The sequence below is a fragment of the Toxorhynchites rutilus genome, chromosome 3, assembly GCF_029784135.1.
Source record: "Toxorhynchites rutilus septentrionalis strain SRP chromosome 3, ASM2978413v1, whole genome shotgun sequence".
In the NCBI taxonomy this organism is placed as follows: domain Eukaryota; kingdom Metazoa; phylum Arthropoda; class Insecta; order Diptera; family Culicidae; genus Toxorhynchites; species Toxorhynchites rutilus.
The window spans coordinates 161,172,875-161,196,482 of record NC_073746.1 but is presented as its reverse complement, the minus strand read 5'-3'; the positions used below and the strand labels follow the sequence as shown (position 1 = coordinate 161,196,482).

The 23,608-nt window shown below is 37.2% G+C and overlaps 1 protein-coding gene across 1 annotated transcript in view; it reads left to right on the top strand.

Annotated features, from left to right (window-relative positions):
- Positions 1 to 10,005: 10,005 nt before the first annotated feature.
- The window catches only part of LOC129773613 (uncharacterized), an 84,699-nt gene continuing 71,096 nt past the window's right edge, over positions 10,006 to 23,608 (top strand). The window contains exons 1-4 of the mRNA XM_055777251.1: positions 10,006 to 10,117; positions 10,180 to 10,553; positions 10,624 to 10,992; positions 11,070 to 11,200. Coding sequence (XP_055633226.1) covers positions 10,006 to 10,117; positions 10,180 to 10,553; positions 10,624 to 10,992; positions 11,070 to 11,200 — 986 coding nt within the window. The remainder of the gene's footprint in view (positions 10,118 to 10,179; positions 10,554 to 10,623; positions 10,993 to 11,069; positions 11,201 to 23,608) is intronic.

Below are 23,608 nucleotides of genomic sequence, written 5' to 3'. Positions count from 1 at the left end.
CGAGAAAGACCGGCATAGTAGCAGCCGTAGCATCGGCCAAGAGCTGAGGATAAGTCATCAAACCGTTATTAACCATTTGAAGAAGCTTGGATTCACAAAGAAGCTCGATGTATGGGTGCCACACACGTTGACGCAAAAAACATCTTTGACCGTATCGACGCAGGTGAATCGCAACAAAATCGACCCGTTTCTGAAGCGGATGGTGACTGGCGATGAAAAGTGGGTCACTTACGACAACGTGAAGCGCAAACGGTCGTGGTCGAAGCCCGCTGAAGTGGCTCTGACGGTGGCCAAGCCCTCATTAACGGCCAGGAAGGTTCTGCTGTGTGTTTGGTGGGATTGTCAAGGAATAATCTACTATGAGCTGCTTCCCTATGGCCAAACGCTCAATTCGGACCTGTACTGCCAACAACTGGACCGCTTGAAGGTAGCACTCATGAAGAAGAAGCCATCTTTGATAAACAGAGGCCGCATTGTCTTCAATCAGGACAATGAAAGGCCACACACTTCTTTGGTGACGCGCCAGAAGCTCCGGGAGCTCGGATGGGAGGTTCTTTTGCATCCGCCGTATAGTCCGGACCTTGCACCAAGTGACTACCACCTGTTTTTGTCCATGGCGAACGAGCTAGGTAGTCAGAAGTTAGCCACAAAAGAGGCCTGTGAAAATTGGCTATTCGAGTTTTTTTGCCAATAAAGAAGCGAGCTTCTATAACAGGGGTATTATGAAGTTGGCATCTCGTTGGGAACAAGCCATCGAACAAAACGGCGCATATTTGACTTAAAGCAGATAATTGTTAATTTTATGAACAAATGAAAATTCAAAAAAAAATGACAGCCTAATATATTATAAGTAAAAATGAAAATATGTAAGACTATTTGCTCAAATTGACGCATATCCGTAGAGATAGGTGTACCAAATAAAAAACTTCCATATTTCAACACTTTTGAAGAAAATAGACTTTAATATACGAGGGCGGTCCGATAAGTACTTAGCCTCATCGCCCGAAGGGGTCAGTATCGCAAGTAAGATTACTTATCGTGTAGTACATTCTCGTCAACGGCTACTGTCAAATTTCAGCCGAATCGGACTCGTAGTTTTGTTTTGACCTTGTGTGGAAGCGGGCGTGTCCGCGGATTTTAGAAAAATGGAAAAAAATGGAAATTCCTCGGTCGCCACGGTCAAATTAGTCGAATTGCACTACGAACTGCTGCTCTACCCACCGTATTCTCCAGATTTGGCCCAGTGCGGCTTTTTTTGTTTCCAAAAAAAAGGTAGTCACTCGCCGGGCAGAAATTTGAGTCGAATGAGAAGGTCATCGCCGCCACGTAGGCCTACTTTGCAGACCTCGAGGAAACGTATTTTTCAGATGGATTAAAGAAGTGGGAGCATCGCTGGGTCAAGTGTATCGAGCTAAAAGGAGACAATGTTGAGGAATAAATCACCACTTTTCCAAATCTTTTTCCAAAATTTTGGCATTTGTAGGCTAAGTACATATCAGACTGCCCTTGTATATTTATTCGATCAATGGACAAAAGTCATTACAAGAAATAAAATAAAAATGCAAAAAAATTTGTCATTTTCCTTATAAAATTTGAACTGCGTCGAAACGACGCTTCCCGTAAACCTAATGTTAACAACTGAAATGACGCAACCAAATTTAGGACCGGAATCATGAACAGAACTGGAAACTGCGAAAGTTTAAAGTCTCTATGATACATTACCTTACCTTACCTGAAGATACACCACTTCTCGTTTGGTGGTCATCGGAGCAACATCGTTGCCGGCGAGCATCGAGCGGGAATGTATCGTCTTTTTTAAGACAGCTGAAGGAGGAGTATGGAATAGAGGATTTGACTACGTTTTTCATTTCTATACAGGGGTGAATGTTTCATGTTTCGAAAACGAGAGTGACGCTGGAGTGCAATATTTTAAACGTTAAGGGGGTAGTACACTATGGAAACTTGAAAAAAAATTAAAAAAAATCCTGGCCTAAAATATTCTCTGGGATGTCTACTTTACTGTAGTTTTTGTCTCAGGTTTGTCCAATGCTCCGTTCCAAAGTTACAAGCCAATTGGTGGACGTAGGCCTTTGCGTAAGGAGCTTCGACCCACAATTTAAAACGCATTTTCTCGAACCTAAGTTTTGCAAACTGGTGGGAGTTCTACCTCCGGAACGGCCCATCCGATTTTGATGTAATAGTTTTTCCCAGATTCATCACTAAATTTTCTGTCATCGTACGAATTTTTTTTTTGACATATTGAAAAAAAAAATTTTGGTGAACGTTTTTGTCTCGATTTTTGACAAATCAATATTTTGAAAACATCCTACGTACGATGACAGGAAATATATTCAAGATTTCGTAAAAAAGTCATTGGTTCAAATCGTTCCACTAGAAAAACTTGTAGAACTCCAACCAGTTTAGATGGGTTTGGCTGCAAGGGTTCAATAAAAATATTACATATATTTCAACCAAACATGACAATTGAAAATTTTCAGAAAACTCTGAAATTAGGAAAATTAAATTCCCATATGTTCTACAATTACATAGTGACAAGCGTTGTTAGTCCATCTGATATTTGCGCTAACGAAACTGATCTTTTTTCGAAACTGGAAAGGGATTTTCAGGCGATGAAACGCACTCCTATATCTTCTTCTATCTATACAAAGAAAAATGGATCGCCGAATGTGTGTTAGTGAATATGATTTAGAGTTTTCTTCACTCTATCACATTTTCGCGGTAAAATATTTATTCAATGCAATGGATAAACATGTTATTTGCAAGTGGTTAAAACATCTTGAATGAGAATTGTGTCTGAAAATAATCTGAAATTATAATGATTAGTTTTGGTAGAAGTACTAAGAATTGTATAATTTTAAAGGGTCGATTAGAAGATCAATCAATGGAAAGTTCTGCGATTGGACCCATGAACGTTCGCTTAGCAAGAAAACGCGAATGCTTGAAGGTATTGATAACAGAAAATAAATTTTGGGCGAAACAAAGTTTGGTCAGCCAGTACCTAATAAAATTGTAATATGAGATTATCCATAGTAATTTATTTTCTCGTTGGAAAAAAATTACGAAAATAACGTACTTTTTATAGTGTACTACCCCTGAATAAAAATATACATATTTTGGATTTAAAAAGCATTTTGATCATCACTATGTTTTAATCAGACGACTGGACTACAAGTTACATTTTTTTAAAGTCTTCGATTCTGGATTCGCCCTTATAATTAAAAAAGTCACAATTTTTTTTTTGCCAATTTACAATACGATAAATAAAATTGGATAATATTAACTGGTTGTTGGTGAGTTTCCACTAACGCGTTTAAGTAGGGATACCATCTGGCCGGAGTTGTAAATCAGGACACCCGCAACAGTTACGATTATAACCAAACCATTATGATTCTTTGAGTTAGAAATAAATAAAAACACGTGAAATTGATTTATTTAACATATTTCTTGGGCGATCCATGCGGTGAAAATAGTACGGAGATAATGGATTCTGCCTTCTTACAAGCACTGGAGATTTTTTGGTGGTTTCAGAGTTTCAAATATAGAGTGCAATGGTACCGTAAATCGGGGACAAATTGATCATGATTTTCAGAACAATGTAGACATTTCCGAAATGTTTTATTTAATCTATACCCAATTATTTTTGAAACTAGTACTGGTGCCAAGGTTATAAAACGTTATGCAATGTTTTGTTCACAAATTATCTTAAACGTTAGTTTGGAAAATCACTAGTTTCTTTACCTATGGTTATATGTTAATAATAATGATGGGATTTGGTTCTAGCCATAAAGTGGTCACATCCACGGAGACCTGATCCGGAACATATATGGGTTACGTCAATGATTTAATATAGTCTTGAATTCATCACCATAAGCTAGTTTAGGAAAACCATGAAGTTTGATACCCACGATGTGTTGTTTTGGGTTCTGGAATTTATGGCCCCAGAACTTGTTTCCGCAAAATCTTCGGAACCCGTAGACCGATTCCGATGAAACTTTGAAAGGTTCTCAAATTAGATGAAATGAGCTTTCAAATGAAACTTTTTGCGTCCAATTCAGTTCAGCCGTTTTCGAGAAAACTGTTCCGCAATATTGGTTGCCTGGTTATGAAGAAAGTTGTCTCGCATTGTGCTTTTTTTTGTAAAATAGATTTTTCACTCATGTTTTAATAGTAATTTTGACTATCTGATTAGTTTTTCAATTCGTAAAGAATCAGCTGAATGTGAATTGATATGTTCAGCGTAGATTAGTAGCGTTTTAATGTGTTGAACATATATTTCTTTGCCATGGAAACGAAAATGCTGTTCACAAAAAGATATTTTTTAAGCATAAATTTTGATGCATAAATTGCTTAAAAATGATCTTTTTCTATAAGCGATTTGATGAGAATCACTGACGAAAAGCACCCACAGATGGTTTTTGAACATGTCATATCAAAAAGGTTGAAATTTAATTAAATAATACTATTAATTTTTTTTTAAAACCCCGGTGATCAATTTGCGGATGATGGTACCAAAGTACAAGCCACGAGTATGAAACGCAAGAACTCCTTCTGCAACCCAAATTTTGTGGGCGGCTAGATTTCTGCCCCACACAGTTCAACATGGATTTGGAAGTGGATATCAATCGAGTATTCTGGCAATGCTTCGGTGTTGGGATATGCTTTTCCTAACAGATCTATCTGTAATGTTTCATAGGTAATTTAAAAATTCTGTTTCAACAAAATTGCTAAATCTAAATACCGCTATGGGCCACCGACACTTATGAATCACATATGCAGCGTTGGCCAAATAATCCTTAAGTTCTTTTTTCGGAAAAAAATGGTTACTTTTGGCACAATTCGTTGGTAAAATGACACTTTCGTTTAGACATTTGAAAAAAAAAATAACTTGGAATTTAGTCAAACCACAAAAACTGTCCGACTCTTATGGACTCGGAAACTACTGAACCGATCAACATGAAAATTGGTATGTAGGAGTTTTTGGGGCCGGGGAGGGTTTTCGTGATAGTTTGTGACCCCTCCCCTCTCTCTAAGGGGGGGCTGCCATGCAAATTAAACACAAATTTCTACATTACTCGAGAATTAATCAAGCGAATGAAACGAAATTTGGCATAAGGAGGTTTTAGGGTGCAAGAAATGTTTCTATGGTGGTTAGACTCTACACTCCCCCTCTCTAAGGGGGGGCTGCCATACAAATGAAACACAAATTTCTGCATTACTCGAGAATTAATCAAGCAAATGAAACCAAATTTGGCATGTGAAGGTTTCAGGGTGCAATAAATGTTTTTACGGAGGTTAGAAACTACTCCTCTTTCTTTCTCTTAGGAGGGGGCTGCCATACAAATGAAAGTAAAATTTCTGCAGTACTCGAGAATTATTCAAGCAAATGAAAACAAATTGCAATAAATGTTTTTACGGTAGTTATACACTCCACCCTCCTCTCTAAGGGTGGGCTGCCATACAAATGAAAGACGAATTTCTGCATAATTCGAAAACTAATCAAGCAAATGGAGCCAAATTTGTCATGCGAATGTTTTGGGGGACACGAAACGTTTCCATGGTGAATAGACACTCCTCCCCTCTCTCTGAGGGGGGCGGCAATACAAAAGAAACTCAAATTTCTGCATTATTCGAGAATTAATCAAGCAAATGGAACCAAATTTTGCATGTGTAGGTTGCAGGGTGCAATAAATGATTCTATGGTGGTTAGACACTCCACCCCTTCTCTCTAAGGGGGAGCTGCCATACAAAATTCAACGGGGTCGATTAGAAGATCAATCAATGAACAATTCTGCGATTGAACCCATGAACTTGCTCATAGTAAGAAAACATGAATGTTCGAAGGTATTGATAACAAAAAACAAATTTTGGGCGGGAAGTTTGCCGGGTCAGCTAGTTTCTCATAAAAATCAGGACAAAGGCTAAATTGTGAAAAACAAATCAGAACGCCCCAAATAGATCTCAAAATCAGGACAGATGGTCACCCTACGTTTAAGTCCACTCCAAGAACAAAAGAGTAAATATGAGATAGCGCGGATGTCTTGTGAAGATAGCCACATCAGAAACAATTAGGGTAAGTTGGGATGATTTGGACCACCCCTTCATCTCGAAAAGTACTTGGATTTTTCATAATGTCATCTCCTTTTGTTGTTGAACCGTATTTACCTTACATAAAAAAATCTTTTAAAAAATAAAACAGGTGGAGCGAAACGGAAGCATGAACAAAGGAAGCACTTTGATTGAAAATATAAATTTTTCGATCGTGGTTTTAATGTTTTTTCCGCTAAATAAACAAACTTTTCGAGGTTTAAAGGGTGTGTCACATCAAATTGCATCACGGAAAAAACGCTGTAGAAATTTAATTTTTAGGAATTATATCTTCAGCTTTCGCTTATAATCAGATAAGAGTGTATAGCTCACGTTGGCCATGCTTCACTGTCAATTTTTCGTAAATTTGGAAAAATGTCGTCGAACGAAAAAGAGCGTCGTGAATTAATCCTGCGCACTCATTTCGAGAATCCGGAGTTGTCACATCGGGACATCGGTAAGATGCTGGGAATCGTCCAATCCACGGTCAGCATAGTACTAAAACGATACTTCGAGAACCTAACCATCGACCGGAAGGTGAAGAACGGCAAAAATGGATGCTCCGTCAGTGAAAAAGATCACAAGCGCGTAGTTAAGCAGTTTAGACGTGATCCGAGAAGTTCGGTCCGGGATGTCGCCAATAAGCTGAATTTGTCAAGTTCATTCGTCCAGCGGACCAAGCAGCGGGAGGGCCTGCGTACATACAAGGACCAGAAGGCTCCTAACCGCGATGAAAGGCAAAACATGGTGGGGAAGACGCGAGCCCGGAAGCTGTACACCGAAATGCTGACGAAGCCGCATTGCCTGGTAATGGACGACGAAGCCTACGTCAAAGCGGACTTTCGTCAGCTGCCGGGCCTGTTGTTCTTCTCCGCAGAGGACAAATTCAGCGTTCCGGTAAACGGGCAGGTTTACCTTAAGGAGTGCCTACATAAGCGCTTACTACCACTATTGAAGCAGCACGAGGGCCCGACCATCTTCTGGCCGGATCTCGCTTCGTGCCACTATTCAAAGGACGTGTTGGAGTGGTACGAAGCCAACGGGGTCACCTTCGTGCCAAAGGAAATGAACCCGCCCAACGCGCCGGAGCTTCGCCCAATAGAGAAATATTGGGCGATTATGAAGCAGGCCCTCCGGAAGAACCCAAAAGTTGTCAAATCGGAGGCGGACTTCAAGAGAAAATGGATTTCTGTTCAAAAAAAACTACAACCTGACGTTGTACAGAACCTTATGGACGGGGTAAAGAGGAAGGTGCGAGCATACGGGCTTGGGCTCGAAGTATGAATAAAAAGAAAATGCCAAAAGTTGTTTAATAGTTTTTATTTTACTGTCTAAAATTTTCAAAAGGGTCGGTCTACTGGGCGAATTTCTACAGCGTTTTTTCCGTGATGCAATTTGATGTGACACACCCTTTATGCACTAAATTTCTGTTTGCCTACAGAAGAGGAACAATTTGATGCAGCGAAACTTTAAGTTTGATAACAATAAATGAAATTAACAATAAATGAAATTAATTTTTGCATGTTGTGTGGGGTGACATGGACACGTTTCTGTGGGGTGAATTCGTCCTACAGGTTTTAGGCTTTTCTTTGGTCTAATTGATTCCAGATGCCGCTGAATTTAAAAAAAAGGATGGCAACGCAGACCATCAAGGACGGATTTTCTTCGACCAAGCATCGAATGTGTTTGAACATGCTTGAACAGCAGTGAAAATATCCATGCAGAATTCTAAATGGTCTCAATGCAGCAATGCATTTTTCTGGTCTAGAATCTGGCCAAGATTTTTCGATCAAACACACACTGGACCAAATCACCCCGCATCGAATTTTAATATCCAAAAATCATCTCTGTTATTTTATGATATATTTTTCAGTTTGAAGCTTGATATAATGATTAAACATTTTTGGTTGAGATAAAACAAGTGTAGCTCTGTGTTCAGTGTAACATTTTTTATATAGACCGTATTGATTTGGAAATATTAGACTAATCCTAATAGTTGATCTATTCCTGAAGTGGTGAATGGGTTCTTTTTCGACAATGTTAGGCGAAAGAGGTCGTACAGCTGCTCCCATGCAGACACATTTTTAATTTGAACCTGTACTGGATCTATTTGGACCGTCTGAAGGAAGCAATCGTCCAAAGCCATCCATATTTTGGAGAGGAATTGTGCTCCATCAGGACATAATATGCATGAGAAGCTCCCGAAGCTCAGTTGGAAGGTTCTTATGCATACACATCAGTTGATTACCACCTGTTCCTATCCGTAGCGGATGATTTTGCTGGTGAAAAAACACCTCAAGAGAAGTTTTGTAAGAACTAATTGTCCAAAATCATTTCAGCATTTCCCTTAAATTCATATATCATCGAGTTGACTTGTCTCGCCGTTATTTATGTGCATTTCAAACTTTCTTTAAATGTGGCATTCGTTCGATCTGTAAATTGCATTTCAATCAATTAAAATTTTTCTTTTTCGCAAAAAAAATCTCATCTATCTCAGAGCTCGAAAGGACTTGAGCTTCGATTAATCACCTTCACGCAACGCCTGGTGCAAATTATAGCGTTCACTGTGTAGTGTAGCAAACTACAAGCGACGAGGAAACATTATCAGGAAATTTTCACTCCCTCCAGATGCCACCAATTGCATTTAGTTCCCGCACAGCTTTTCACCTGTACCACCCATCGATTTGGGGTGAGATTTCCCCATCGACTGTGTGACCAGTTCAGGTAAGCTTTCTGACAATTTTGCCTTCTCCTATGTGGTCAGTTGAGCGCACTTGGTGAACTGTTCGCTATTTGATTCTCGAGACAGTTGATTGTTATCGATTGAGGGGTATGTGTTTTTCCGGTTATGTTGATGGGCAAAAGAATGTGTGCTTGAATGCATATACCGTTCTGAATCATATTTCGGACAACATCATATTTCGGACACTTTGTTCTAATATCTTGAAATGCTTCATGCACTGATGATATAACTATAAATTTAATATCACAATTGCTTCTTTAGAGTGATCCCTTGGTTTCAATATCACTTCATTTGAGAATAACATTTGAATTATCACATAGGGGAAAGTAGGTAAAGACGGACACTGCGGGTAAGATGGACACTTTTAATATTTAATTAATTAAATTTTTTTGAAATATTTTAGTTATGCAAATACTTTCAATAAAGTGTATCCCGCTCATGACAACTCTACACGAACTGATTGTGCCGGCTAGTGACCATTCTATCCTGGATTCCTCGAGTCGAGAAAGACGCACCACGCTAGATATGGGGTACAGACTAGGGAGCGTTGTTGATTAATGGTAAGCTGCATCCCAATAGGAAGTAGCCCGTGTCGGGCACACGTATAGAGCATCGAAGACTGCAACATACCAATTATGAGAACACTTGTAATACTAACCTCGAGCCAACCGCGAGTAATCGGTTACATATTACTAACATAGTTGTAAGACAAAAATTGTCAAAATATTGGACTCCCGGCCCCGTCAGGCTAACGCCACATGTGCCTTAATAAAAAAATATATTTTGGAAAAAAAAAAAGTGTATCAATACTTTCGAGACACACTGTTGATTTCCAGCGAGCGAACTGTCAAGCTTGTAAACAAAACAAAAATTATCTTCGCGGGTGCACCATTCGATGTATTTTTTACTCCGTAGAAAATAGCGAAAAGTTCGTGATTTTTTGTTTTTTACGTGTTCCTCCAACGGGTAAGTGTTTATTTAGTCCATCATTAACTATCCTGTGATAAATCAAAGGTTTTCCAACGCTTATAGGAAGAGCTACGGTCATTCGAAAAAAAGCTGCCAGTTCGGGCAAGACGGACACATTAAGGTAAGGAAAGACGGACACTAGTATTTTCCTAGGGTATTTAACAAAACTGTTTGGTTTTACTATAAAGATGCCTACAAATTACAAGCGCAAGAGTAACCGGCAGTCATGGACCGCTCAGCAGTTGGAACAAGCCATTAAGGCTGTAAAAAGTGGATCGCCGGTGAAGACAGCAGCAAGAAGTTAATTCCAAGATCCACACTGATTCGCCACCTCACAAGTCCAACTGTATCAACTCGGCTAGGACCTCTTGATTCCGTATTCAATTCTCAACAAGAAGAGGAGCTGGTACAACATCTGTTGGATTTGGAAAAGAGGTTCTATGGAATAACGATGACTAATGTTCGAAAGCTTGCTTTTGATCTGGCCGAAAAAAATGGATTGCCACACCCGTTCAACAAGTGTACTAAGATGGCTGGAAAAGCTTGGCTAAGCAATTTTCTGAAACGAAATCCCAAATTGTCGTTCCGTAAACCAGAAGCTACCTCTGCCGCCCGAGCCAGAGGCTTCAATAAGCCAGCAGTATCTGCGTTTTACGATTTACTGGAAGAAGCGCTGAAAGATCCCAAATTGACGCCAGATCGTGTTTTGAACGCCGATGAGACTAGTGTTTGTACCGTTAGTATTTGTTTTGGCATTGTAGTTAGTTTAAAAATCAGTTTAATTTTTTATTCATACTTTCTTACAGGTTCCTTCGAAGAAGTCTAAGGTAGCGGCATTGAAAGGCAAAAAACAGGTTGGTGGCATTACATCTGCGGAACGCGGAGAAACAGCTACGGCAGTAATGTGCATGTCCGCAACCGGACAGCACCTTCCGCCGTTCTTCATTTTTCTTCGCATGCGGATGCACAAAGCTTTGAAGAAAGGGGCTTCACGTGGAAGCAAATTTGCCTGTAATGCATCGGGTTACATGACGGTTGAAATATTCAATGAGTGGTTCGATCACTTTTTGGAGCATGTAAAACCTTCTGAAGACAGTCCTGTCTTGCTCATAATTGATGGCCACTCGTCGCACACGAAGAACCTAGCTTTTACCGAGAAAGCTAGAGCTAACTTTGTTAGGTTCTAGTTTTACCACCTCACACTAGCAACAAACTTCAACCGCTTGATGAATCCTTTATGGCACCTTTCAAGACGTACTACGCACAGGAAGTAGAGCGTTTCCTACAACAGAATCCAGGTAAACTCGTCAGCCAATATGACGTTGCCGAGCTCATGAAACCTGCATTCATCAAGACGGCTACTACGGAAATTGCTGAGAATGGGTTCGAAAAAACAGGAATTTGGCCATTTGATCGCAATATTTTGACGTAGGACTACGTCTTTCATTTCTATACCGGGGTGTAAAATCAAAGTTTCGAAAACGAAAGCGTTACGCCGGAGACCGAGATTTTGAGCGTTAATAGCTCCTAAACAACTGAACGAAATGGTATGATAAACACTTCATTCGAAAGATAAAATGTCTACGCGTTATATACTTGTTACTTTTTGATCCAAAAACTTGTTTCAATAGTCTTAAAATTGCTTTCAAAACAGGCTATTGAAATCACCAATCGGTATTAAGGCGAGCGGCGCTCGGAAATCCACTAAGTTCTAATTGAACAGCGATTGGAGCATGTTGTCGCTGTTGCGGTGAAGCTCTTTATTTATCATCAAAGCGCGGATGAACGGTGTCACCAAGAGCCTGTTTGTGCACCCTAGGCCAGAAGGGAATCTATCAGGAGGAGAGTGATGCCACAAACGGTTCCCTGGGAAGACATCGCTACACACACATACACGCGCGGCTATTAACAGGTGGTTATCGAGTTGGCATTAACCACTGGTGGGCTTCCAGTATCGAGGAAAATGTGTAAATATCTAATCGTTACTGAAAATAATCTGCCAGTTCCTTTGGGAATTTTCAAAATATATTCATGTGAAAGAGTTTAATTGAATGTTTTCTATCCATGTAACACTGTGACCAAATACATTTGATTTTGTGGTTTTTCAATCAATCGCAATTAACAGGATAGCTTCAGAAGATTATTCTTCCCCATCAGTAGGATATTTCCGTATCCAATATTGTATGCGCCCGCAATCGATTATTGCTCAGTCGCCGAAAGTTCCGAGCTCAGAGAGTTCATTCCCCTCTAGTTTGCCTTCCAAATTGCCATCGTAAACCACACCTTCTCTCGATTCAATCACACACAAAAAGCATACTTAAGCGATATTCTGGTGGTGAGACACATTCATTTTTCGTGAGGACATCGACAAGACAACATCGTTGCCTAACGTGCTGGAGGAGGTGGACGGCGAAGGATCGACACATACACGCGCAGAACTCTTTCCGTTAGGATGTCATTCAGCATCGAGAAAGTTCCGGAAAGATCTAATCATTGCTGGAAAATAATCTGCCAGTTCCTTTGGGAATTTTCAAAATATATTCATGTGAAAGAGTTTATTTGAATGTTTTCTATCCATGTAACACTGTGACCAAATATATTTCAATCAAGTGCTATTAACAGGTGGTTATCGAGTTGGCATTAACCACTGGTGGACTTCCAGTATCGAGGAAAATGTGGAAATATCTAATCGTTACTGAAAATAATCTGCCAGTTCCTTTGGGAATTTTCAAAATATATTCATGTTAAAGAGTTTATTTGAATGTTTTCTTTCAATGTAACACTGTGATCAAATACATTTGGTTTTGTGGTTTTTCAATCAATCGCAATTAACAGGATAGCTTCAGAAGATTATTCTTCCCCATCTGTAGGATATTTCCGTATCCAATATTGGATGCATAAAACCTTGTGCCTCCAACGTAACGCTCTCGTTTTCGAAGTTCTCCAAATATTCATTCATTCAGAATGAATTCAGATTCAACTTCATACAAATGATCTCTAAATCAACGATAGTCCTACATCACCCTTGCGGTTATACCATAGATATAACCCACTTCCTGTTTTTTTTCCGATGACGACTTTGCCCCGGCCACGGTGACTGATCAACCCGATCCTGAGATTCTTCGTGAAGAAGAGACGTTTCGATTGCATCTTGAAGGTGCGCCTAGTCAATCGACCGTAAATCGCATTTCCTGTGAGGATAAAGTTCAAGTGCTTCCCGAAGACATCATGGCTGATTTCGCAGAACCGGACAGCATCTCAACGGCCAATAACCCGGTGTTTGAAATATCTCCGTCGATCATACTTCCGTTACCGAAAATGGTCACCCTGAGAGTCACGAAGAGAAAACGCCAATCAGAAAAGGCAGCTGACATAACGTCTGCTCAATACGCTGGCACTTTGAAGAAGGCAAAAGTATCGAAAGACATTAAATCCATCAAAAAAGAACAAAAACAACGCTCTTCGAAGAAGCCTAAGCAAAATAAGGGCAAAGGGGACACCTCATCTGAAAATCTATGCAAGAAATGCGGAAGCCAGTTTTCTGATTCAGATTTCGGGACAGGTTGGACAATATGCTTACAATGCTCTTTCATGGTTCCACGCTGAATGCTTTACTTCTGCTGCAACTATTTGTCAGAACTGCTCCTGATTCTTCTTTTTTTCTTGTTTTGAAATTGAATTAATTTAAATACTCAAATGAAGTTAAACCATCGATGAATTGGTTTTAATGCTTTATAAATAAACTTTCGTTTTGAAATATTTTTAAGTGTATCATTAAACTTTACAAATGAATTATCGTCTTCCTAGGAGGTCATTTAAAATATGCGTGGACAGGTTGTTGGCTATTTCAGATCCTTTTCCTCCCTTTGCGAGGACAATGGCCCGCAAAAATCCAGATATTTTTGCTTGGAGTGTATGTATTTGACCTCTTCTGTCGTTCTCTTCCAAGGGTGAAACTGTCCACGAACAACATGAGTAGCCTTTCGAATCGTAGCGTAATTCAAGAACACTCCCCAATGCTGAAAACACTAAAATACGTACAAAAACTACAACTTTTCCGTAAGTGTCCATCTTTCCCACCTTAGTGTCCGTCTTACCCATTCCAGATGTCCGTCTTTCCCGACCATGTGAAGAAATAGTATTTCGATGCATTTTTTTCAATGACCCAGAATACATCAATGTTGGAATAAATTTACTAGTATCAACGGTAATTATGATAGAAAAAGACCTGAAGTTTCAATTTGTACAACAACTGCGATCACGAAAGCTATACATGTGTAAAAATTGAGATTACACCTTAGGGTGTCCGTCTTTACCTACTTTCCCCTGGTAGGAAAAAATTCAACAGCACCACTCATTATCGTTTGTGTTTGACGTTTGTTTTGCGTGAGCACGTAGAATTTACCCGTTCATAAATATTTAAATTTCTCCCGTGTTTCATCAGTTCTCATCATCGTTAACCGTTTACTGTGATTGCTTGGTAAGTGTTTCGCAGTTGACTATCAAGTATAATCAAGTGTAATGTAATTTTCGTCCATAAAATTACAAAATAAAGTGTCCGAAATTTGATTTAGTGTCCGAAGTTTGATTCTTATTCGATTCATTTGAAAAGCATTTTATTCGATGATTTTATTATGTTTTCAATCAAATAGGTACCAAAATAGAAAGCTTGAAAGTATATTGAACTAATTTATTGAAAATATCTACCAAATAATACCTGTGCATAAAGTTTAGATCTGTTTTCTGCATCATATGCCTTAAGCGTCCGAAATATGATTCGGAACGGTATAATGTTTGTGTTATACGGTTGTTTATAAGATGGTAGCTCAAGTAATATTCGTCCCTGATTTTTACCGTCATAATAATTCATATGCGTGGAAATCTAAAGTTTTTCTAAGTACATTAGATTTACGTATATACATATTTTGGGCATCCGAAGCAACGTCACTCATAAACACGTTGAATCCGGCACTATTCTTGCTGTGTTCCAGTGACCAACGCTTCCTAACAAAAAGTTCAATGCAAGTCCTTAGGGGTCAACGCGGGGTTCAACCTGGGAGAAAAAGTGGAACACGGAATATGCCCATTGTCCATCATAATATTCCTGACGCCATCTAAGTAGTTAGAGATATTTCTAGGTTCATAACTGTCCGATAAGTATCACTATACGAGAAAAACATATGTCCAAATGGAACAATCCCAGCGGGGCAAGGAGTGTTGGTTATCAACCGAAATGCATCGCGTTTTTTCGCCCACTTATAGCATCATTTTGATAGCTGTATGTATGTACACACGGCTAGACTCCAGACGTGACAGAGAAAAAAAAAACGAAATGAAAAACACTTCTGATTGAGTTCAGTGTATTTCCGTTTCGTCGTATCCATTTATCGATAAACTCTCACCAACATGTGGATTCAATTTTGAACTCCGACATTCTCTATGATTCAGGTCATTGCCCTAAACGTTCAGTTCTGCGGAAATTCAAGACCCAAATTGATTTATTTTATTTCCACCTAGCTTTAGGCTTTGTTGGATATGATTCAGTCATGTACGCACACGTGGGTTAGGGGTTTGGATCAATAATTACGTTTCAACATGAGCTACTCTGTCTATTAGAGAACAATCAAATTGTCAAATTCAATTATGACTGGTAATGTGATTGCAGCTTTAAATTAATCTGATTATCACTGTGTCAGGCATTCGATCCCAGGCGTAATGCCTGTCGCTGAGTACAGAGTACTCGTTTTCAACTGGTTGAATTATTATGGGATCGATATAGCTTTTCAACGCGCTATTCGCTTGTTCGTCATTTATTGTGGAAGTGAGAAAAGATGAGAGAAAAGATTTCAATTCATTTTTCCTCAAAGTTCGTTCCACTTTTATGACAATAATAGAAGCTTCCCAAATTCACTTGCTCCTGTAGAAAATGGAACGCTACAAGATACGTTACTACTATGTACTTCATAAGGTGAAAAGTCCCGGGATTTTTAACAGATGGCACTACTAAAAATAAACATGATGCATTTCGAGAGGTTCATCTGTCATCAGATTATGTGTGAAAGGGCCTGGCCGGGTAAGGGAGTAAAAAGTGCCCCCAAACCAAATCACTAGCTGTATGGCAAATATTGTAAAGGATATTAAATAAGGAAATTTTGGTGGTTTATTTGAACCCCTATGTGGTTTGACGTAGGATCTATTGTGAAAAACATACTTTTTCGTTAATTTCACGCCATCCTCAATAGAACAATGATAAAAATTTGAAAAAAATACTGAATGTACATCTTACCACGGTGTACCAAGAAAAATTATCAAAAAAAATTTCATCAAAAATTTTAGTACTAAAAAAAATATTTAAATTCTGAAAAAAAAATTGGGATTTAGAGATTCAGTACTACTCTAATTCATATTTAAATGTGCTCTTACGGCTTTTCTAGATTGATAAATATCTTCGAACTGTTTTTTTTTTCAAATAACTAATAAAAAAAACAAAATAAAAAAAAATACACAGTACAAAACAATGTTATAGATTTTCTGGCATTTCGAAATTTTGAAAAAAAAATATAACTTTGAGACCCACTTCTGCTCAAATTTTTATTTAAATGCGTTCGTATGTGTCTTTTTTCGACATGTGGCGTAATTTTTCTTGAATTTTTAAGAGCATTGTGTGACATAAAAATAATTTTCTTCATCGTCTGCATTATTATTTTTATTTTTTTGAAATCGATTATTTTATTGTATTCGTGGTTTTTAATTGAAAGATTAAAATAAAAAAAACAAAACGGATTTGTGGTCCCAAAGTTACATTTTTTTTTTCAAAATTTCGAAATGCCAGAAAATCTATAACATTTTTTCGTACTGTGAATTATTTTATTTTTATTATTAGATATTTGAAAAAAAAAACAGCTTGAAGATATTTATCAATCTAGAAAAGCCGTAAGAGCACATTTAAATATGAATTAGAGTAGTACTGAATCTCTAAATCCCAAAAAAAAATTTCTAAATTTAAATATTTTTTTTAGTACTAAAATTTTTGATGAAATATTTTTTTGATAATTTTTCTTGATACACCGTGGTAAGATGCACATTCAGTATTTTTTTCAAATTTTTAGCTCGGATCTATTGAGGATGGCGTGAAATAAACGAAAAAGTACGTTTTTCACTATAGATCCAACGTCAAACCACATAGGGATTCAAATAAACCGCCAAAATTTCTTATTTAATATCCTTTATAATATTTGCTATACAGCTAGTGATTTGGTTTGGGGGCACTTTTTACTCCCTTACCTAACCACTCTTTGGAAATATAAAAAAAAATTTTGATACCGCGCAACACTGAAAAAAATCACACATATCTAGAAAAGCCGTAGAAACACATTAAAATATGAATTAGAGTAGTATTGAATCTCTAAATCAAAAAGAAAAAATTTCAAAATTTCAACTTTTTTTAGTACACATTCACATTCAGTATTTTTTTCAAATTTTTATCTCGGATCTTTTGAGGATGGCGTGAAATAAACGTAAAAGTACGTTTTTCACTATAGATCCTACGTCAAACCACATAGGGGTTCAAATAAACCACCAAAATTTCTTATTTAATATCCTTTACAATATTTGCCATACAGCTAGTGATTTGGTTTGGGGGCACATTTTACTCCCTTACCCGGCCAGGCCCTATCATGACATTTCTTTTATTTATTCACAAACTACAGTTGTTGAAGTTTCACTACCTGAGCATTTATATAGAAAATGAAAAAAGTGGAATATCGTATTTTGATCAAACATTGTTTTTTGATGGGAAAACTCCTTAACAATCAATGCAGTGTTTGATGAAATCTTATTCCACTTCTGCTTCTGCTTTATCAGTGGTTTAGCGAATTTAAAATGGGCCGTATAAGGTGCACGCAGATGTACCTCGCTCTGGAAGGCCAAAAGAGGCTACGAATCCGAAATCGTAAAACAAGTGCATCGACTCGTTTTGAACGATCGTAAAAAGAAGTTACGCGAGTTACCTGAGGCCGTTGGAATTTCAAAGGAACGATTGGGATACATTTTTCACGACATTTTGGACATGAAAAAGCTAGTGGCTGACAAGCATATTTCGAGTTAGACATTTCGTACTACAGAAAGGGAATCGAAATATTGGAAACTGTCTATACCAAGTGTATTTCCCTCGAAGGAAATTATGTTCAGGAATAAATACAGCTTCACCCAAAAAACGATTGTTTTCATTTAAAATCCCGGGACCTTTCAGCCCTTGTAGTAAACGGTATTTCAATAATAATTTTCAATTAAAAACCGTAGCTGATCGATTATAATTTTGACCCAGTTGGCGGTATAGTCCTAATGGCATGCAGGACAGTGATCGTTTAGTAAACTTTAGTAGAGTTCGAGTTTTTATATCGGGTCTTTCATTAAGGACTTGTCTACTTCTAGGTCCATTTCTCGAAATAACACGTTCACCGAACTTACTTTTCAATAGATCCATTGTAACGTGCGCTGTGGGGCAAGTGGCACCGTCTTGTTGAACCCACATATAATTGATGTGAAGATCTTTCAATTCTGGCCAAAAATAGTCTTCTAACATGTGGCGATAGCGGTCTCCATTGACGGTAACATGACGGTCGTTCTCATCGATGAAAAAATACTCCTCCGGCATGAAAACAACACCAAACAGTAATTTTTTTGATGGATGAAATGGTGCTTCTTGAAGCACATTTGAGTTTGCATCTGATCAATAAAGAATATTTTGCTTGTTGACAAGTGGCTTTAGTTCTTGAGTCAATTTGATCTTGTAAGGATGTAGCCCAAGATCTTTTCGCAAGATACGCCACAATGAGGTTTGGGAGATGCCCAATTCTTGAAAGCGTCGTGTGTCGTGTTGACTGATTTGCATAATTTCGGATGGATTCTTTTGTGGCTGCGATATTTTCGTTGATTCGTGCAAGACGGCTTCTCGTTAGCACGGGAACATCCAACAGCGGAAATGTAGACTCAAATTTGGCCACTAAGCTATGCACAGTCTGAGGCTGAGACGATTATTACTACTGAAAATTAGAGTAAGCGCTCCTCAAGTTGTAGCCACCGACTCCGAATGCTAATGCATGAACCTTTAGTGGCCACACTGAAAAACGATCACATTTACCAAACGCATGGAACCCGATATATTATATAAAGGTCCACGCGGACCTTCATTGATTGTGAATGTACACTTGGATATAAAAAAAATATTTTGAATAATTTATATTTTCTTTGAAACTTGATTTGTTTAATTTTAAATGGTTGATCGTATGAAATACTGAGTTAACAAACAGCTAACAAACAAACATCAGATGTGAATTTCACCTCAAATACCCGAGGATTTGATGACCAAACGCTTCAAATGTGATTACAATTTTCATTATCATATAACTAAAAGAAATTACGACTTTTTTTTTAAAAGGGCGCATTAAAAATCATTGATTTATTTCTTCAGAAAATTGTGACTCAAAATACAGATGTCTGATTAAAATACAATGTTTGACAAAATTATTAGAGAATCAACGAACTATTTAGGAAAATTTACATTTTAAATGAATTGTTACGAAATTTTGCTCAAAAATTAAATTAAATATTAAAAACTTTTATATCTCAAAACACCATTTTTATTGGGGACACACCAAAATAGAGATATGATTTTTTGAAAAATTTATGAAATTTCAATACTTTGTGAAATCGTAACCATTCAAGGAAAGTAATATAGAAAATAGAATCTACATGCTGTTCAACATTAAAAAATGTTTATAAAGATTTCGCTAGTAGCAAATATTCTCGAGATATAGCTCATTTCTTTTAATAGAAATAATGCTAGTAAAATGACGGATCATGTTACTTTTGAGCAGTTCCGCACCAAATTGACCAAAAGACAGCAAATTTATGAAAAACCCCTTTTAATGAAATAAGTTTCACGTACAGTGGTGCCGTGTCGGACTTACCGAAATGGAGATATGAATTTATGAGATTTTAATACTTTGTGAAGTCTAACCGTTTTAAAAAAGTAATATGAAAAATTGAATCAACATGCGATTCAAAATGAAAAACTGTGTATAACGTTTTATCCTAGGACCTACCGTTCTCGAGGTATGATCGTACCGCAAACGAGGTATATAAACACGGTGTGAATCTTAAAGCGAGCGGTGTTGAAAACAAAACATTTCATTTATGTTTCGATGCGTGTGCATCCGCCAGAGCGCATGTGTATACAAGCAGTGAGAGTTCACGTGAATGCGTAAAAATTGTACCGCGTTGTATTCTGAACACTACCTGTCCGTCTTACCCTCACCACACGTTCGTTTCCCCACATCACACCAAATGTTCTATTTTTCAGTCTGTCTTTAAATCATGTGAAAACATTGTATATGAACATGGTTTTGTGAAACAGATGACCGCCTAATTCGATAGTTGAAATAGTTGAGCTGTAAGAATATGCATTGAAGTTTTGGGAAACATAAGTTTCCAAAGCTACAATTGTAGTTCTTCTTAAGATGTCTGTCTTACCCCCACTTCTATCATCACATTTCTTACACGAAAAATACATATATACTGAATTTTTCAGGAGGTGATAGAGGATTATATTTGTTCAAAAAATCCTCCCACGCATGTGGGTGAATCTCAACAATGACTGATTTTTTGATTATTGTTTTTCCGGGATCTGTTTGCTTTAAACTGGTTATACCTCAAAAAGAACGCTACGTAGGACCTATTCTGTTACTTTCATTTGAAAAACGTGAAAATTCAATACAGAATACTGTAGTGACACATCTGAATCAGTGGATTTAACAAACTTTGTGAAGGTAAAAAAAAATCAAAGGATTTATTATTAATTTTACCCCAAAATTCATAATAAACATGATTGTTTTTATCATGTTTATTAAGCTTTAGCTTTTGAGCTTTCTAACCGTTCTAAAATTTGTTCTTTGGTACCTAACTATCTTTTTTAGTTTCGTTGCAATATCATTTTGAACAAATTCTGGTGAGCCTTCAATTGGAATCTTCAAAAATCATGATTTTACTTCATTGTACTTAAAATAGCTAATGTACCGTTCTACTGCTTTTTTACAATTTTCACTTTTCTTCATAAAACGATGTATTTATGCCTAATCTTCCGGATGAACAAAAAGTCACAGGAGGGTTGTGTCCGAGACACGACCGCATAGTTGACGTAGGATCCCGTTAGGCTATCTGTTTCTTTTGGATTTTTTTTGAAGAATTACATCGTTAAACTCTTTGATAATTATTTGGTGCGTCCGGAAAGGGCCGTTTTGTTTAGTTGTTGGGTACTGTTTGTTCACTCTACCAGTGTTTACCGAGTGATGATGATAGAAGGATAGTAAACAGTCGTTGGATAGTGCGTATCAGATAAATGATACGGAAGTGGAACGAGATATGATGAAAACCGCCCTCTGTGATCCTAGACGAGATGCCTTCTGTGTTACGTATGGATGAAACAAAGAAAAAAAACTCCAAAAACCAATATAATATATGATAATTACCAATACCGAACACAATTATAAATGTTTCTCATCAGTATAAACATGTTGCTTTAATATAGAGAAAACATATTTGAAATGGAAAAGGTAATTTTCTTTTATAATTTTTACTTTCTGAGTGTTTATTCAACCCAATGCATATTAATTGGACTACCAACAATCAAAACTTTATGTAGAGCATATGGGAAGTCACTTTTCCTAATATTTCATCACTTTTCCAATTTTTCTCGTCATATTGAATTTCCTTGGGTGAAAATGAACATAACAAAACAGACAGCTTAAACCAAACGACCCGTTATCGAGCGAGAACACACCTTGGTTTTTATTTATGAAAATTGAAATAAATCGTTTCTATATCAAGTTATTTTTAACACAACTGATACCATATACAATTTTACACTTACACTTGTGCTAAATTTTTCACAATACACGATCGGTCATTGATATGAAATTTCACGAAGCAACCAATATTAAAGTTCCAAATTTAAATTTTATTTGCTAGAACACATTTCGATGGGAGCAAAAGTTCCCGCTACTTTCCATTATTTGCAATGCCGATTTCTCCCAGGCAGCTTGGTTTTGATGTCTCTGTTAGGGACCCGCCGCATGTGTCATCAATTCCAACCAGTAAGAAGTGGGTATTTCCGTTAGGATACGGGTTGAGATTTTTCAATTGTTCAATAGTTAATTTTATGACATATATTATTTTCTTCAATATAAGAAATTGTTATGTAGTACCGAAATCGATTGACACAAAAATTTCAACAATCCATCATGAAATGACTGAGCAATAAGCGTTTGAAATTGGACAATTTTCACTATGTGCTCGATTTTAGATTTTCAATTTTTACCCCAATATGTTCCCGGAAGACGTAATCCTACGTCAAAAACATATAGTTTGTTCCCAGTTACAAAACAACATAAAACTCAATTGTCACATGTTGATTTTCTAGGCATAACTGTCCCACCATGTATTTGTTGTAGATCTAAAATAAATGAATCGGTTCAAGTACAAGAATTTTATGTTACGCATTCAGCAGGGCTGATGCACTCATTTCTGGTTTGGAAGAACGAACGTATTGTTTGTTCACTCCACCAGTGTTTACCGAGTGATAATGACAGAAGGATGGTAAACAGTCGTTGGATGGTGCGTATCAGATAAAAGATACCGAAGTGCAATGAAATATGATGAAAATCGCCCTCTGTGATCCTAGACGAGATGCCTCCTGTTATGTATGAATGAAATAAAGAAAAAAAAAAATCACTTTTTCTATTATTTCTTCACTTTTCCAATTTTTCCCGCCGTATAAACTTTCATTGGGTGAAAAAGAACACAACAAAACAGACAGCTTAAACCAAACGACCCGTTATCGAGCGAGAACACACCTTGGTTTTTATTTATGAAAATTTAAATATATCGTTTCTATATCAAGTCATTTTTAACACAACTGATACCATATACAATTTTACACTTACACTTGTGCTAAATTTTTCACAATACACGATCGGTCATTGGAAATTCACGAAGCAACCAACATTAGATTTCCAAATTTAAATTTTATTTGCTAGAATCAATTGTATCACTCACCTTACTTGCAGTATAAAAATGCTCCCGAGTTGCATATATTTGCATTGCCGATTTCAAGATAGGGGTTGAGATTTTTAAATTTTTCGATAGTTAGTTTCATGACATATATTATTTTCTTCAATATAAAAAATTGTTATTGAGTACCGAAATCGATTGACGCAAAAATTTCATCAATCCATCATGAAATGACTGAGCAATTAACGTTTGAATAAAACTCGATTTTCGATTTTCAATTTGTATCCCAATATATTCCCGAAAGACGTAATCCTACGTAAAAAGTTTATCGGAACACGTGTACACCTGGTTAACGAATGCCTGATAACAATAAAATTTATGTTCTGCAAAGGTGTTGCAGATCACTTCCCTCTACATAAAACGATGTTTATATGCATAATCTTTCGGACAATATAAGCAAAAATATTTTTTCTTTCCAGTATTAAAAAAAAACAACCACATGGTGTTTCAGATTAAACGATTAAATTTTTTCGCTCCTTCGATGGTAACACTGCATTCCCCACTTCGGGACGATAATATTCGGCTACTCGTTCAGTCTGATCGGATGGCTTTTAGTGTCAGAATGTACAATTTACAAGAACGTGTATTTTAAGTGAAATCGTATTACTCGAGCAACTGAAGCCTTAATGATACTTTGTCCTCTTATGGTAAGAATTTCAACAT